This window comes from Solanum tuberosum, unplaced genomic scaffold, assembly GCF_000226075.1.
Source record: "Solanum tuberosum cultivar DM 1-3 516 R44 unplaced genomic scaffold, SolTub_3.0 scf00245, whole genome shotgun sequence".
NCBI classification, from domain to species: Eukaryota; Viridiplantae; Streptophyta; class Magnoliopsida; order Solanales; family Solanaceae; genus Solanum; species Solanum tuberosum.
The window spans coordinates 692,680-706,680 of NW_006239167.1; the positions used below are offsets into that span (position 1 = coordinate 692,680).

At 37.9% G+C, this 14,001-nt stretch overlaps 1 protein-coding gene across 1 annotated transcript in view; it reads right to left on the reverse strand.

The window, feature by feature from the left end:
- The window catches only part of LOC102586984 (anaphase-promoting complex subunit 1), a 41,871-nt gene that overhangs the window by 16,083 nt on the left and 11,787 nt on the right, over window positions 1-14,001 (reverse strand). The window contains exons 11-18 of the mRNA XM_006357248.2: window positions 8,753-9,212; window positions 8,136-8,474; window positions 4,570-4,653; window positions 3,809-3,901; window positions 3,641-3,700; window positions 2,644-2,742; window positions 2,367-2,507; window positions 1,756-1,836 (exon numbers count right to left, since the gene is read on the reverse strand). Coding sequence (XP_006357310.1) covers window positions 1,756-1,836; window positions 2,367-2,507; window positions 2,644-2,742; window positions 3,641-3,700; window positions 3,809-3,901; window positions 4,570-4,653; window positions 8,136-8,474; window positions 8,753-9,212 — 1,357 coding nt within the window. The remainder of the gene's footprint in view (window positions 1-1,755; window positions 1,837-2,366; window positions 2,508-2,643; window positions 2,743-3,640; window positions 3,701-3,808; window positions 3,902-4,569; window positions 4,654-8,135; window positions 8,475-8,752; window positions 9,213-14,001) is intronic.

Here is a 14,001-nt window from a genome sequence, read left to right on the forward strand (position 1 = left end):
GCTATTGCTAAATCTTTTTCCATTGCTCAGTAATTCCTTCTAATAAATATTTTAGACATTGATACTTAAAAATATATCACAGTAAGTATCATCATGCAGCTCAATAACATAATGAAGTAGTTTTTTCACAACAAAAGTTTGCTCGTTAACTACTCTTCTTGTACATATTCTGTGTAAAACAAGATAGCTAGTAACTAAAAAGTTGAATACACAAAAAGTAAAATTTAAATCTAGATAAACAGTGTATTCGAAGTCACTGGCAAAAGCGTCAAAATTGATCAGGTCCACTCCTTTTTTTAATTGTTTGTTGAAACTTGGGAAGGAGGCGAATTTCATTCAACACTAAATTTATGTAGTGGAAGGGAAATGGCGACTTCGTACTAATGTTACTGCCACAGTTCTGTCTGCTCTAAGTTTATAATTAATCTCATTGTATGAGTGATGGTCACTGTTATATTTTAGCTTCACATTTCATGTACAAAATTTACATCACTTAGATTGTAGCTATAATTTTTTTGGGTTGAATGTAGTTATGTTAACTTGGAAAGAAGTTGATGGATACGTACTGGTTTCGCAGGCATGCAAAGAAATGACTACAGGAAGGCAGCCTCATAGCTTCAGGAGAGAATACCAGCCAAATGAATTTAGTTTGAGGTATTATGTTATCCTACTTTTGAGCTCAAAATTTAGTGTTCTACAATGGAAGTAATGTGTTACCTTTCAAGTGCCTTCCATTTTGTCTTGAAACTTATAGGGATAAGTAAACTAAAAAGACAAAATATAAGCTTTTAGGATTAGGAGTGTATACATTTGAAACTGTAAGACTTGCAAAATTATAGTAAAAAAAATTGCAGTGGCTGGTTTGCTTCACATGATAAATGATGAAACAAACGAGATCCTTTTACTACTTGATAGGAGTGAAAAGAGACAGTGATTCATTGGCTGACCCAATAAGCAGTTCATTACTTTCTTTTATGTGCACTCTCATTTACTTTATTTATAATTTAAAATGCTGCTTATGAAAATTTGCACAATGCATTCAACCTTTAACATTTAAGCATTACACATATGATAAAGGATTAGTGATTAAGGACCATTTTTTGATAAATCAAATAGTAAGAGGCATGTTTTATAATATCACGATATGGCATTACAAGTAATACAGTTATTGATACTAGATTCCAGTTGTAATATAAATAGAAGAGGTATAAAATGATATTAGATGGTCAAATTAGAAATTGACTAAAAAGGGTATGGAATTATCAATCAAGTAGTATACTGTGTCTTCTTCATTTCAGGGAAATGGATTAAATTGAACAATAAAATAGATAGGACTATTTTGAAAGATACTGTGAGCTGATTGTGCCTTTTTGTCTTGCACATCTAATTAAGCCTTTCTTCAGCTAAAGCAACAAGCAGAGGATTGGAGAAAATTGCAGTATTTTCTTGTGCAAGTTAATCTTCACGACAATAGATTCTGGTGTTTTACTCCTAATTAAGCACACCTCAAAGTGAAATATGCTAATCTGGGTTAAAATTAAAATAAGTACATCAAACACCCGTGCATAGCACTGGCACTCCCATCTAGTAATCAAAACATGCATAGGTCGCGAAGCGACTAGCTCCTAATTAGATGAACAGAGACCAGAAAGAGAATAAGTACTCTTCGTTACAGCAGTTGATATGCACAGAAGGGGGAGAAAAGAAAGACAAGAATGGAATAGGCAATGGAGAAAATGAGAAGATATTCCTTACCTTTGAGATTGCTGGCTGCATAGTTCCCCTGTATGATGCTGCAAGGCCAAGCATCAATCCAACAGTTGTACTTTCATGTTCCTACAAGGTATGATATCACCGAATGCACAAAATAAGCATGTCTCATAGATTATAGTTTGTTAAAGTGCACTATTTTACTATATATGCTAACCCAAACTCTCAAACTTATAGTTGTAATACACTCGATAAGGATTTTGAAACCTGAGTATAGTCGCTCAAACAAACATGACACAGGGTTGATGCCACATCTTTCATTTTACCAAGTGGACAACTTCAACTATGTATGCTGTAATTATCCTTCCGACCTTCACGATCATCCAAATAAATTCTACTTTGCATAATTGCATAGCATTTAAGCTTCAATGCAAGTCGACAGTATCTAACAATTACTTTAGTAACTTTAGAAGCATTAATCTTTTACCCTTTTCTCCATAGGGCGGGGAAAATCATATTTTACTTGACATATGCAGTATAAATAGAAGAACGATAAATAAATGTGTTGAATCAGAAAAAGAAAAGGTTATTGTAATGTTAGTAAGGAGGGGAAAGCACTGCATAAAACCAGATCGGTCCGGAAAGAAATAAACAACCTGAGAATAATATTGATATATATCAGTTATAGTTAAGACGCGAAGATGTCCATGTAATCCTAAAGCAAGTAGTAGTCCAGCATGAACTACACTGGGCTCTTCAGGTTTGTTATATAATATCCATGTTCTTGACATCTTTCCCTGCGTAAGCACAAGACAATGCATCAAAACGTGAGGAAGTAGCATCAAGTAAGAAAATGAAACTTAGAGAAGTATCTAAAAAAACACTGGATAATAACAGTGGGATAAAGCCACATGCAAATAGATAAAACCGAACCTGAGGTGGAGCAAGCCTTAATCCAGCAGCAACTGCATTGTGAAACTCGGGCCAAGATTTGAGTTCTTGAACATTCCTAACATTTGGATCTAAGTTAACCTAAACAAGAACAAGAGGCATGACTTACACAAATAAACTTCACAAACACACAATTGTTGCAAGGCAATCATAGGCCTGGGGAGACAGAAGTCCTACAAAAGAAAGGTAGACAACTAGTTCCCAGGTGTTCTCTTTGCAACATAACAGGGGAAACCAATAAGCATCTATTTTTACATTGCAAGTTCACCACTCAGCTATGGAACCTTTACCTCAACATTACAAGCACTAGCTGGACAATGCCAGAGCACACATCGGATCTTTTGAGTTGCTGGATTAGGAGGGGAGTTAGTAAAAGTCAAAAGAGATGGTGGAGATTAATACCATCATGTATATGGTGGTCAATATGGAAGGAAAAAAATGAGAGATGCTTTACAGATAGGTCCAATTCCATACATAAAGTAAAATGGAATTGTATTGAAGCTCTACTTCTTTGGTGTAAACTACTTTGTATAGAAGATGTAGATCAGATTGTAGATTTGATAGGAAGCTTGTAATTGCTCACTTTTGGAGGTGGCCAGCATAACCTTAATGCTGATGAATACAATTTACCAATTTCAAAAAAAAAAATCATAGGCCTTGGGAGAGGGGCATATGGGTGGTTAGGATACTGCTCACAAGTGCCTAAAGAAAGCCAACAAATATAATAATGCTGAAGCCTGAAACGTGGGCAATGCCAGAGAAAAGCGTACCACATTAGTTTGGCAAAAAAACTACTGAACATCATAAAAAGGAACAACCTTCAAGGATAAAAAGTAAACACCAAAATCATGTTTCCATCTACATTTAATAAGTAAAACATCAACCTGGCTCCAATCAATTATCTGAAAACCAAACTGCTAATAAAAGAAATATATGCATAGATGGAAATAGATGTACACTGGAATTTGTCCAGACATACTGTTGCATTTTGCTGTGCAGGCAGCCGACCTGCCAAGATAAGCTTGGGAACCATGAGTGCCTGCAGATGTTAAAACAACTTCCTTAAAACACAAGGACTAACTTTTATATTGTCAATTAGAAAATATGCTGAGCTATTCCATTTGTAGAAGTAAGTGAAGGATGGTACCTCCGTTAAGAGAGTGCAGGTTGTAGCAAGTGTAAATGCACCACGGCCAAAGGGAAGGGCCGTAGTCCTTTGAGCAAGCTGCCATAATTGAGCCTAAAGAAAAGAAAAAAAGAGAATCAATGTGACAGACAAACGCTTGCAGATGTATGTGAGGTGTAAAGGATACGGTGATGCACATGGTCATCAATGTTACAGTAACAATGTAATATTCAAGTATTTTATTTTATCTTTCTACATTTGTCTTTACTACAGGCAAGTCAGCTGCAGTTCAAACTTCAAAATTTTTATTTCCTCCTTAAGATGCATTTAGAGCAGCAATAAAAAGTGATAACTGGAAGAAAAAAAATTAGGGTGCAGTGTTCATGTTCTTTAAAAATGTCACCATCCCGAGGAGAGCATTGCACCAAAATGTGGCTTAGCAATGCCTTTACTTGTTTGTCTGTTTTTTACCCAAATTAGTTAGCTGGCTTTCCAACACCTACCAAATCAATGTGTGCCCTAATATAAATTTTGTTCAAAGAACACATATATAGTATTAAATCGGTAATTTAACAAGTAATGAACAGGGTATGGAAATGTAAGTTACAAGGTCAAGAGGTGAACAGTGGTTGAAAACCAACAAGAAGATCAGAACACGAGGCACATGTTGAGAATTTTAAGGAAAAACAATTATCATTACATAGCATTGGGGAAAACAGGTAGCGTTGTCTTTAGTTCTGGAAATAACATGTAGCACATACCAAATTATTGCAACAGTATACCTGTTGGAGGTCCTGATCTGATGCAGTCGGATTAACAGGTGTTTGAATAACAACAGGCCTAGCAGAGCATAGAAGACGTCTAACCTATAAATCAAAAGCATTGTTTAATGATATTAAAGAAGATAAACCAGCAACACAAGTGCAGCACTTGACTGTGCTAGGAACTTTGTGATGAATGCATCGATCAGGTATGCTCAAGAAACAAAGTTAATGGTCTATTAAATCATTGACTGGACTGGATCATCATGTACATACTATGGTTTTCACAACAGAACTGACAAGCTAGTGATTAATGAGGAGATCAGTGTAGATAAGGAAGAAATCAAAGCAGAAATTCTAAAGTTTTATCAAGTATGGTATACAGAGGATGAGCAGTGGAGGGCTATAGCTAGCTTTGAAAATCTTAATAGCATTACTCAAGCAGAGAAAAGCTGTCTGGAGAGAACTTTTGAAGAAGAGGTAAGCGCAGCCATCAACTCTTGTGCACCAGACAAGAGTTCAGGATATGATGGTTACACAATGACCTTTTACTAAACTGCATGGAATTACATCAAGGATGACATTGGAGCTCTCAACCATTTCCACCAGCAATGCCACATGGTCAAGTCCAGCAATGCTTCTTTGATAGCCCTTATTCCAGGGGACAAATCCTATTTGAAATGGATGGTGTGAGTTTGTCAAATGCTCGACAAGCCGCTACATTAGTTTGATAAGGGGAATAGAATACCCCTCACTTAAGTGGACTCTTTAATGAAATAAAAAATAGATTTCTGAATTTCTGCATTTTCGTCGCGGACTTGGTCCGCGACGCGGAGCTGTTCCCTGAAGATATTTGGAATAAAATTTCGAGACAGTACAGTCTGCGACACGACCGCGTCGCGAACAAAGTTTTTTTTCCTTGGGGGAGCAAGTCCGCGACGCGCCCTTGTTCCTTGCAAGAGCAATTTGCAAGCTGCCTTGGCAGCTTGCTTGGCCAAGGTTGGGGTCCCCCTTGGGTCCCCTTATGGTGGTCCCGAGGGGTCTTCACCAAGTTTGTTCAGTGGTCGTAAGCTTATTAATCTGAACCAAATTGGTACACGCCAATTCAAGAAGGGAATCTTGCATCTCAGAGACTTCAGGCCTATAAGCCTCACAGGGAGTGTACAAAATTTTGGTCAAAGTCTGGTTGAGAGGCTTAAAACAGTGGTCTAAAAGCTGGTGTGAGGGGAACAAAATGTCATTGACCTTTCATTGATTGCAAATGAGATGTTTGATGGTAGATTGAAAACATAAAGGCCTGGAATTTTGTGTAAACTGGATGTCAAGAAATCTTTTGACAAATTTAGCAGGTCCTATTTATTAGAAATGCTAAAGCAAATGGAATTTGGAGACCGGTGGATTAAATGGATCAAATACAATCTCTCAACAATAAAGTACTCCATTCTAGTGAATAGGGGACCCTCTTGGCTTTTTCTCTCCATGGAAAGGAACAAGGCAAAGGGGACCCTCTTTCCCCTTTTTATTCATTTTAGCCATGGAGGGTTTGAGCAAGATGCTGGACAAAGCCAGAACTAACCACTGAATTGAACGTTTAAAGGTGGAAAGCAATCCAAATCACTCAATCTCAGTTTCTCACTTACTATATGCAAATGGCACCCTAATATTTTGTGGGGCTGAGACACTTCAAGTCCTATATCTCAATCTGACACTCATGCTATGTAAAGCCATTTCAGGGCTTCATATAAACAAGATGAAGAGCAAGATATACAATGTTAATGAAGTTCCAAACTTGTTTGATCTGGCAAAGATTTTGGGGTGCGGCACGGTTCTTTCCCTTTCACTTACTTAGGTCTCCCCTTCATTGCAAGTTACAAAGCAACTGAGGTATGGAGTGGAGTGATGGAAAAGGTGGAAAAGAAGGTTAGCAAACTGGCAAATGCAGCATTTGTCCATGGATGGTAGGTTGGCTTTAATCAACGGTGTCTTGGACAGTATACCCACTTACATCATGTCCCTCATACCAATGCCATGTAAGGTGAGGGATCAGCTGGATGGTCTAAGGAGGACACTTCTTTGGAAAGGAAACAGTGAAGGGCACATAATTCATTTGTGATATGGGCAAAGGTCTTATTGCCAAAGGAACAAAGAGGGTTGACTGTCAGAGATCTTAGCAAGCACAACAATAGCCTACTTTTAAAGTGGTGGTTTCTGGAAATGGAGAATCAAACCTTTGGAAAGAAGTGGGCCGTGCTAAATATGACAAATTAGATAATTGTTGCACCAAAAGAGTAGACCCCTCCATGGAGTTAGTCCTTGGAAGCATATTAACAATCTGAAGGATGATTTCTATAAAAAGGTATCCTTTAAGGTTGGAAATGGCTCTGCTGCCAAGTTTTGGAAGGATAAATGGGTGATCAATCAGGCCCTCAAAGATTCCCACCCTAGGCTGTTCCTAAAAGCCACTGAGCCAGACTCCTCAATAGCTGAAAACAAGGAAGGCAGCATCTTGGATATTCAGTTCAGAAGAAACTTACAAGGTGGGAGCTGGGGGAACTCATTGGTTTGTAAGAACTACTGGCAGACTTCTCAATGAATCTTCAACTTCCAGGCAACTTAAGATGGAGAGACTCGAGCAAAGGGACTTATACAGTGAAAGCAGGTTATAGTCACATTAATGCAGCTGATGGAATGACTGATCTTAGGCCTTGGAAACTGGTTTGGAAGACAACTCCCCCCCAAAAGTTAAATGCTTCACTTGGACATCCCTTCATAATGCCATTGTAACTCATGATAATTTCAAGAAAAAAGGTTTTCAGGTGGTGAGCAGATGCTTTATGTGTCACCACAATATAAAGACAGTAAACCACCTGTTGTTGCACTGTCCTGTCGCAGCTGACCTTTGGCTTATGTTTCTATCAGTTTTTGCAATCAGCTGAACAACCCCTCTCCAATTTAAACGAAGCAGTTGAAAGGTGGAGTTTGTGGAAAGTGGATAAATCCATCACGAAGATCTGACAAATGATCCCAGCTTGTATTTTATTTTTTTTTATATTGTTTTGATGGGACTTCAGACTTCAACTCTTACTGCTCTCTTAAAACCATATGTTTGATGAATATTTTTAGTTGGAGCAATCTTTCCCCTGTAAATGGCACTATTCCCCTTTCAGATTTTATCAGCTCCCGCTCAGTGGCTTAGCAGCCTTGAGTTTTTGCTTCTCGTTTAACTCCCAGTTCATACTAGGTTCTTGCAGTACCTGAAGTTCTCACCATTTGATTATGGAATCTGTTTGCATCTTCTTGATGCCTTTTAATACAAAACTTACTTCATCAAAAAAAAAAAGGACAATACACAGAGGGTCAAGCTCGTCTACATAAAACTGACATGACCGCCAGGTTTCCATAATGAAATGTATGTGGATCGACTCTTGACAAGCGTAATCGGATAGCCTCCCAGTTCAGGGAAGTATGACTCTAACATCAGGTCAAACTAATGGATAGCACTCCTAAAAGTGAGGCAGGCTTATATTTACTGCAAAGCAGTGCCTGCAAACATCTATTTTCAGTCATGCACAATATCAAAAACTGACCTCATTCAATCGCAGATCGCGACCATAACGCAACTGGATGCCAGAGTTAAAAATATGCTCCATACCATCAGCCACATATCCCTCAACAGAATCTACATCCTCTAGCTTGTTATCCTCTGACTGTATTGTGTCAGATATTGAGGAAGGAATTGTCACCGGATGCAGGTTCAACATGTAAGGAGCGGACATACATGTCATATTTACATTCATATGGGGCTCAAGCTCCACAGATTTTCTTGAATATGCTAAGTGTGAGAAAGCCAAATCCTCCCGACCAAGAAGAACATATGCAGCAGCAGGCCAATCTATTGGAGGAGAATCACGGCATTTATCCAATGCCTGCATAAGACAAAATCACCCCTTCTATAATTAAAAACCAAGTCAAATAAAAAAAAAGATCTTGAATGCATGGAAACATCTGAGTATAACTATGTGATGTGAACTGCTGCAATTAAAAGCAGAAGACTCTACATCCATTAAGGGTACAAAGATATCATTATGTAACACCCTTCCAGCCATATTTGTGTGTTAAGGTGAATAGATCAGAATATCCAAATTTTGCACTTCTTTATTTTGGATAGGAAATTGGATGTAAATTCTTTTAGCTCTTCACTTACATCTCGCAGAGGAAGAGAGACTCCAGCAGGTAACAAGTCTAACTGTTGTAGGCCTACTCTTTCTCCAACCATTGACAAGACAGTTAGTTCCTCCGGAGTATTAAACGATCCAGACGCAATAGCACAAGAAACACCAGAAGATAGCCTCTTCCCCGATAGCTCAGCACCACATAACAGGCTATAGAATGATACAATTTTCCGTCCCCAGTTGACAACAGAACTTCCATCTCTGAAGATCAAAGATGGGAGATGACTAATACTAGCAGAACTGCACCCATGCTTCAGGCAGGACTCAAGCCACCTGAATAAACTAGGAGGAATTCTCTTGGAGGTTGAGGTCAGAGATACTTCATGGCCTTTTGAGAGGCAAGGAAAGTCACGTATGTAATGATCCAAGTAGCAATCTTCGCGCAGGAAAGCTGCAATATCACATAATAGAACCACCAGAAGACCCAAATCTCTGCATTAAGTTAAGTATATTAAGTGGATGATATGAGATAATGGAACCACAGTACGCAAAAGAATTTTACTAACACATCAAGAAAACTTTAATCGGTCACATCAGGAAAACTGCAGAGGTAAATGTGTTAATTCAGTAAAAAATTGCTCAGCACAAATAGTAGCAAGCACAGGGTTGAGTTATTCACTTTTCAAGTAGAGCTAGTTCGGAGTAGTTCCTCAACAGAAACTGCTTTACTTCTTAACTTCTAATAAGCATTGAGCTCTACTACAAAGGTACCTTTCGTTTTCTTATTAGTTGCTTGGCTTATAGGTATGTGTAGGTGCCTTGGTGGATTGTCGATAAGCAAGACTATGTTAAACTGTTAACACTGAGTCCTAAACACAATGCCGATTCATTGGCAAGATATGTTTTACCCACTAGAAACTCAATGATCCAGAGCAGAGGCATTCAACCTCCCTACCCTGGCAAAGGGAGATGGCTTATAAAGTCAATCATATGACATTGATAAAAGTTTTCAGTTGGAAACAACCTGAGTTCTGATTCAAATTTACCCCAACAACTATCAACCATAGAGTTGCAAAACCGAAAAGACCAAAAGATATAAACTCATGCATAACTTGCTCCTTTGTTTTTCTTTTTCTTTTTTTCTCAGGGACTCATGGAGGGTTCTACTACTCAGCCAAATACATCATATTACGGCAAACAGCTCATCTATAGAGAGGTTCTTGCAATTTTACGTTTTACGGATACCTGGTTATTGGATAACAAACAAATCATTGGAAGTAAATGAAAAAACAAAGGACTCCACAGAAATGCCAAAGTGACGGCCAAACAACCTATGTTATGTGACACCATCTTCTCTTTTTTTTCTTTTTTCCTAATTATTTGCAAGAGCAATGCAGATCACTTTCTATGGCATCTGGTCAATCCGTATCTCCAGACTATGATGAAATTGTGAGGAAAAAAAAAGATAAGCAGTTCCATAATTAAAATATTTCTACTCAGAGATAATAATTTACAAGTTTTTAGTATAATTATGATGGCAGATAAGCTATAATTCTAGCCACTGTGTCCTCCATTAGCCACTCAATTCACGGACCAACATTACAAAAAAAAAAAGTGGTTCAGAGATCCAAAGAAAGTTAGATCAGCAGAAGAGCTCAAAACTTTCTCAGTATTCATCCTGTCCAACTCAACCGATGATACAAGTATCTTGACATTGGTCACAGTTGAATTATATTTCACAGACATCAGTCTCATTCTATAAAGGCTCCACCAAATATTTACAATTTTGCCATCTTATGCCTCCTAAGAAGGGCTCCAATTTTCAGTTAAATGTATAAAAATATATCAAAGAGGGTTTTGGTGTTATTTCTTATGGGATAAACAGGAGTTAATATCTTAAAAGGTCATTGAACTATGACAATTTATCCAGTAAAGTCATTGAACTTTGTTTTGTATCAAAAAAATCACTCAACTTTAAACTTTTATCTTCAAAAATCATTCAACTACAAATTTAAACTTTTATCTTCAAAAATCATTCAACTAGAAATAAATTATTTTATATGTCATATAAATATATAACCCACAAATTAAATATACAATTTTTTTAAAAAAATCTATGCTTCTTCTTTTTCTTATATCATATGCCGTGAAAATTTCTAGAGGTTTGTGGCCTGTGGGCACTGGGCAATAGGGAAGACAATAAGTTATTATCAATTTAATATAAGTGATAAGCAATTTAAGACTCGACAAGTTGAAAATAGAACCCAATTCTTAAGGAATAACATTTTAATATACACAAATTATTACTAATACAGAGCTCAACTTTGATAGCTGATGCTCTAATGGTGGAAATGGAATTATTATGAATCCCTCAATTATTTTTTATTCATTTCAAAGATGGGTAATCAGATAGTGACTTCAGTGGATCTTGAACGAAGATAACAGTCGTCCAATTAACACCACTGCCATTTCATCTTCCGAAGCTTTCTTGATTAACTCCAATGGAGGGTCATCATCACCGGATTCTAGTTCTTCATTGAATTGCTGCCAATTCTTGGAACTAATCAAACCCAAAATCAATTATTGCAAATGAGGTTAATTTTTGCTCGTCACAGTTTGTGAAATTAGAGGTAATGATAAAATAACTATGCTAATCATTTTGTTTATTTGTGGAGTTCATGTTTACTTGAAATAAGAAATATAATTTATTTTATTGATAAATGTAATTGAGTGATTTTTGAAGATATAAACCTTAAGTTGAGTGATTTTATTGATATAAAACGAAGTTCAGTGACTTTACAAGATAAATTCTTATAGTTCAATGACCTTTTAAGATATTAACTCGGATAAACAGAAGGATCTACGACATGTACAGTGAGAAAGGGCATCAAAGCTGAACTTAACAGTAGAAGTGAACAGTTGGATATAGAAGACATTCTATACAAGGTCAAATGTGAGAAGATAAGCTGGAATTGATTCCTCTCTTTTCTCTGCCTCTTTCAGGTAACACAGATAGAACATTGTTTTTGGTAAACATAGGAGGATAGTAGGCTTTAAATATGAAAAATTAACTTCCAGATTTGGTTTCCTTACTTGAAATGTGTTTTCCCCTTCAATTGTGTTCTTTTTTTACGAAGTGATTTATAAATCACAAAGGCATCAAGGAGATGCTTAGTTACACAAGAGGGGGAGATATCAGCTCATAAAAAGATAACAAAAACCTAACATAAGTCTAAAGAGCTGACAAATCAAAGGTCTAACACAATACAAAAGAGCTAATAAAATCCAAAAAAGAATCTGGGTTATATACTGTTAAAGAATGACAAAAGTCCCACATCGGTGGTTAATGAGATGAGTGGACTCCTTATAAGGCTTGGGCAATCCTCCTCCCTTTGAGCTAGCTTTTGGGGTGTGAGTTAGGCCTAAGACCTAATCTAACATGGTATCAGAGCATTGGTGAGAAACTTCAAGTCACCGAGTCAAATTCCGGCGACGACGGTTGGGACTGATTTGTGTCATCTTTCATTCTGAAGGTGTTGTGCGAAAGACAACACCATCACGAGGCTCGGGAAGCTCAGGCGACCGAACCCCAAGAATTTCCACCGGAAAAAACCCCCCCTGCGCCCCCACGCGCCGTTTGGAGGTGGAAGTTTTCCGGCGAGATCTGTTCACGCGCCGGCGCGTGAACACTGCTCCGGTCATCTTTTTTTCGAGCTGTTTTCTTCTGTTGGGGTCGCCCAGTATTTCCAACCAAAACCCATTCAGTTTTCTCTAGATCCGATCACCGGAATTAGGGTTCCGGTGATTTTCATGCAGTTTCCGGCGAAAGCAGACCACTGCAGGGCAGTTTCCGGCAAGTTCCCTGTAAAATCAAAATTTTCAGGCCACTGTGGGCAGATTCCGGCAGCTTCCAATATTTTCAGACCACTATAGCAGTTTCTATCAATTTCCAGCATACATACCACTCTATGGAGAATCGACGAAGGAGAGAACGTTTTGGAAAATCTCGATCCAAGTGTAGTCATTGTCATAAACCTGGACACACTCGTGACGTATGTTATATTTTGCATGGTCCACCACCCAGTTATGATCCTATTGTTCTAAAGGAATATAATGAGCTCCTTCGAAATCGCGCAAGTAAACAACGTTTTGGAAAACCTCGATCCAAGTGTAGTCATTGCCATAAACCTGGACATACTCGTGACATATGTTATATTTTGCATGGTTCACCACCTAGTTATGATCCTATTGTTCTAAAGGAATATAATGAGCTCCTTCGAAATCGCGCAAGTAAACAACGTTTTGGAAAACCTCGATCCAAGTGTAGTCATTGCCATAAACCTGGACATACTCGTGACATATGTTATATTTTGCATGGTTCACCACCTAGTTATGATCCTATTGTTCTAAAGGAATATAATGAGCTCCTTCGAAATCGCGCAAGTAAACAACGTTTTGGAAAACCTCGATCCAAGTGTAGTCATTGCCATAAACCTGGACATACTCGTGACATATGTTATATTTTGCATGGTTCACCACCTAGTTATGATCCTATTGTTCTAAAGGAATATAAAGAGTTCCTTCGGTATCGTGCAAATAAACAAACGTCTCCACAAGTAGTTTCGGTTGCACAACCTGATGTTTCTGTTGTGGGTAATTCATTTACTTGTGTGTCACAGTCTAGCACTCTTGGATCATGGGTCATAGACTCAGGGGCTTCTGATCATATCTCTGGTAATAAATCACTATTGTCTGATATTGTTTATTCACAATCTCTTCCAGCTATTACTTTAGCCAATGGGATCCAAACAAAACCAAAAGGGGTTGGAAAAGCCAAACCCGTATCTTCTGTCACCCTAGACTCTGTTCTTTATGTCCCTGGTTCTCCTTTTAATCTAGCATCGGTTAGTCGTTTGACGAAAGCCCTACATTGTAGCATAACCTTTTTTGATGATTTTTTTCTCATACAGGACCACAGTACGAGATAGATGATTGGAACAGGACATGAATCACAAGGCCTTTACTATCTTACCTCTTCAAATTCCTTAACAGCATGCTCCGTTACAGATTCCCCAGATCTAATTCACAAACGTTTGGGACATCCAAGTCTATCCAAACTGCAAAAGATGGTGCCTAGTTTGTCTAGTTTATCCACATTAGATTGTGAGTCGTGTCAACTTGGGAAACACACTCGTGCTACATTTTCACGTAGTACTGAGGGTCGTTCAGAGTCTATTTTTTCATTAGTTCATTCTGATATTTGGGGTCCTAGTAGAGTCAG